This window comes from Bufo gargarizans, chromosome 8 (genome assembly GCF_014858855.1).
Source record: "Bufo gargarizans isolate SCDJY-AF-19 chromosome 8, ASM1485885v1, whole genome shotgun sequence".
NCBI classification, from domain to species: domain Eukaryota; kingdom Metazoa; phylum Chordata; class Amphibia; order Anura; family Bufonidae; genus Bufo; species Bufo gargarizans.
In genome coordinates, this window is record NC_058087.1 from 169031839 (window position 1) to 169034455 (window position 2617).

The 2617-nt window shown below is 37.6% G+C and overlaps 1 protein-coding gene across 1 annotated transcript; it reads right to left on the reverse strand.

The window, feature by feature from the left end:
* Window positions 1-264: 264 nt before the first annotated feature.
* LOC122945488 (interleukin-17A-like) lies at window positions 265-1867 on the reverse strand. The gene is made up of 3 exons (XM_044304553.1): window positions 1766-1867; window positions 1384-1619; window positions 265-502 (listed from the first exon to the last, which is right to left on the reverse strand). Exons 1-3 carry the CDS (start codon window positions 1865-1867, stop codon window positions 265-267), a joined length of 576 nt encoding a protein of 191 aa, XP_044160488.1.
* Window positions 1868-2617: the final 750 nt, after the last annotated feature.

The window sequence follows — 2617 nt, forward strand, 5'->3', positions numbered from 1 at the left end:
ATAAAAACTGAGAAAACGTGGAGCTGCTTATCTTGTCTTTAGAAGTGTCGACCATGGCAACCAATCAAATAGCTCATGTTTTGTAGTCGGCAGTAGAGAATTAGTAGCTAAAATCTGATTGGTTCCTGTCGGCCACAGTAATTTTCCTCACACTGGTTTTTATAAGTAGTCCTTAACAGGCCTCAAAACCTTGTTGCCAATAGCAACAAATCAGAATTCAGCAGATTTCTAAATGACATTGGACAGTGGTGACCCATGAGGCTCTTATCTGAGGTACTGGGTGATGGGCCGGACACAGGTGCAGCCCACGGTGACTAGCTGCTTGTCCAGCTTATAGACGGGGACGCATCCTCTCATCTCACGACGCAGGACCAGGATCTCCTGTCTGATGGGGACTGAGTTCATGCTGAGGTCCACATTTCCCTCAGGGTCCAAACAGCCGTGGTGGAGACATCTGGCCTCGTTGATGACCAGCGGGAATCTGTTGTTGTCCACGTTAGAGCTGGAGGAAGAAGACAAAATTATGGGGTTGAAATCAGTTTCTACTTTTTTTCAGGAGTCGGACATTTTATTGGCCAGTAGTCCTCTAGTAGTCTGTACACTGTATATACTGTAAACTGTATATACCCCCGATCCAGCTTTGCGATAGACAAGAAAAAATAATAATAAATAAAATAGATGCAGATTGTGATCATTTGACCTTCTACAGAGTGTGTGGAATATTGGAAAGAACATGTGGGTTCACACAGCCAAATATTTACTGTGAAGTGAATGTACAGATTACACTGACGCATTTCATATCTGCTGCTACCACTGAGGAAGCTGAAAATTGTTAATGTGGGCTATAATAAATACACTGACCTTTTTAATTAAAAGAGAAAATTCTCTACAAAGTCTATATTTATTAAAGAATGCTTATTTTCACTTTTTAGTTTTATTTTTGCAATTCTTATATCATAAAATTTTTTTGTTAACGATAAGAATAAAATATGATTATTAGTAATAGATTTTTATTAAATGTAAATATTATTAATTGATCATAAATGAATGTATAAGTTTTATTTAAAGTCGTAAAATTAATCGATTAATTAATTCAAATAATAATTACCATACATTTTTCATTAATAATATTTATTATCACATAAAATCTATATTTTTGGACTATAAGACATAGTGGACTTATTTGATATATTGTGGTTTAGAGAACAGAAAAAAATATATTTCACACTAATTAAAAGTATTAGAAGTGAAGGGGTTAACATAACTAGTTCTGATGGTCTAGGGTGGTAGAGGAGGTCCATGTTTTTTCCCTGGAGTTCTAGCATAAAAGTGAAGGTTAATGCATTTTATGATATTAATTGGATTTTAGAAATTAGTATCTACCTGTATTCCCATGGAGAGATTGAGCGGCTCTTGATGCTGTCCGTCATCAACTGTGCAGAACTTCCACTGCTGACCTTCATCTCAACCTTCACACGTAGTGGAAATGTGGTGTCCAGTGGTAATGAACATCCCTTGCTGGACACTGGAGGGTGATCCCACTCATAAGCACTAGGTAGCTCCTCCTCTCTTCCAAAAACATGGCAGTTGAGACTCAAAAACAGCAATGAAGAAAAAATCTGTGAATATAATCAAAAGGGTCACTGCAAAGGTATCGTGGAATGAGGCAAAAATGTATAATACTGAAATAATACTACAAAATAATAATTACAAATAACTGTAGAATAATTGAAGGGATTTTTTAAACATTTTTTTTTACTCAAACTATGGTGGACTTCTTGATGAACCTCAAATGTTGAGATGCCCAGTAGTCAATTATAAGAAATACAAAAAGCTTTTCCTTCTGTAGCACTCCTACCATACACATGTCGGCTTATCTGTCTTGAGAACAAAGTAATGGCATGCTGACATCCAAATGTCTGATCCTTCTTTCACCCAACACATTAGAGCAGACACCCTCATATACATGATATATTTTTGAGGTTTCACCAAAGTTAGTGAGTTCAACCAATGTTCGACTTTGAGTCGTGACCAGCCCAACCATGGTGACAATCTCTCTATAATTTTCAAAAATGGCAGTAAGTTTCTGCTACCCGTACAACCATTATGGATTTTATAAAACCATACATAGAATCCAAAATGGCTACTTAGGTAAAATAGGGACAATGCTAAGGACTCCATAGGACCAGAGTCTGTTTTTCAAGTTTAAATGCCTTGTGAATAAGGCCCCTCTTTTTGGGGTCTTCCAGGATACTTGATTTGTGTTGGCTGCTATCAGAACACTTGAGGAGGAACCTTCCGAGAGGCAATCTAGAAATTCCCCAAATACTGATGGAAAGAGAAGAATATGTCCCCAAACCTACAACTATGATCCTACTAAGGGGCAAAAAACTGGACTAAACCTTAAATCTAGTTTTAGTTCATTGGTTAATAGAGTTGAATAGAAATTGGTGCTCTTACGATTGATGTTCCCCGGTGGGCGGCCATTGTTCCCATAGATGTGCTCTGGTGAGGTTCTGCTGGAGGACTGTGCTGTGACTCTGACTCCGGGCCCCATTATATATGGGACAAGGTTTATTTGGGATTTTCCTGAAATACTCCTAACTTAATATTCCAG

Bases quoted from the DNA above. Each gene is read 5' to 3' on its own strand.
- LOC122945488 (XM_044304553.1), bottom strand. From the start codon at position 1,867: ATGTGTATGGTAGGAGTGCTACAGAAGGAAAAGCTTTTTGTATTTCTT. The intron at 1,620-1,765 runs GTTTGAGTAAAA...TTATATTCACAG, and splicing joins TCATCAAGAAGTCCACCATA to ATTTTTTCTTCATTGCTGTT. The intron at 503-1,383 runs GTAGATACTAAT...TTCTTCCTCCAG, and splicing joins ATCTCTCCATGGGAATACAG to CTCTAACGTGGACAACAACA.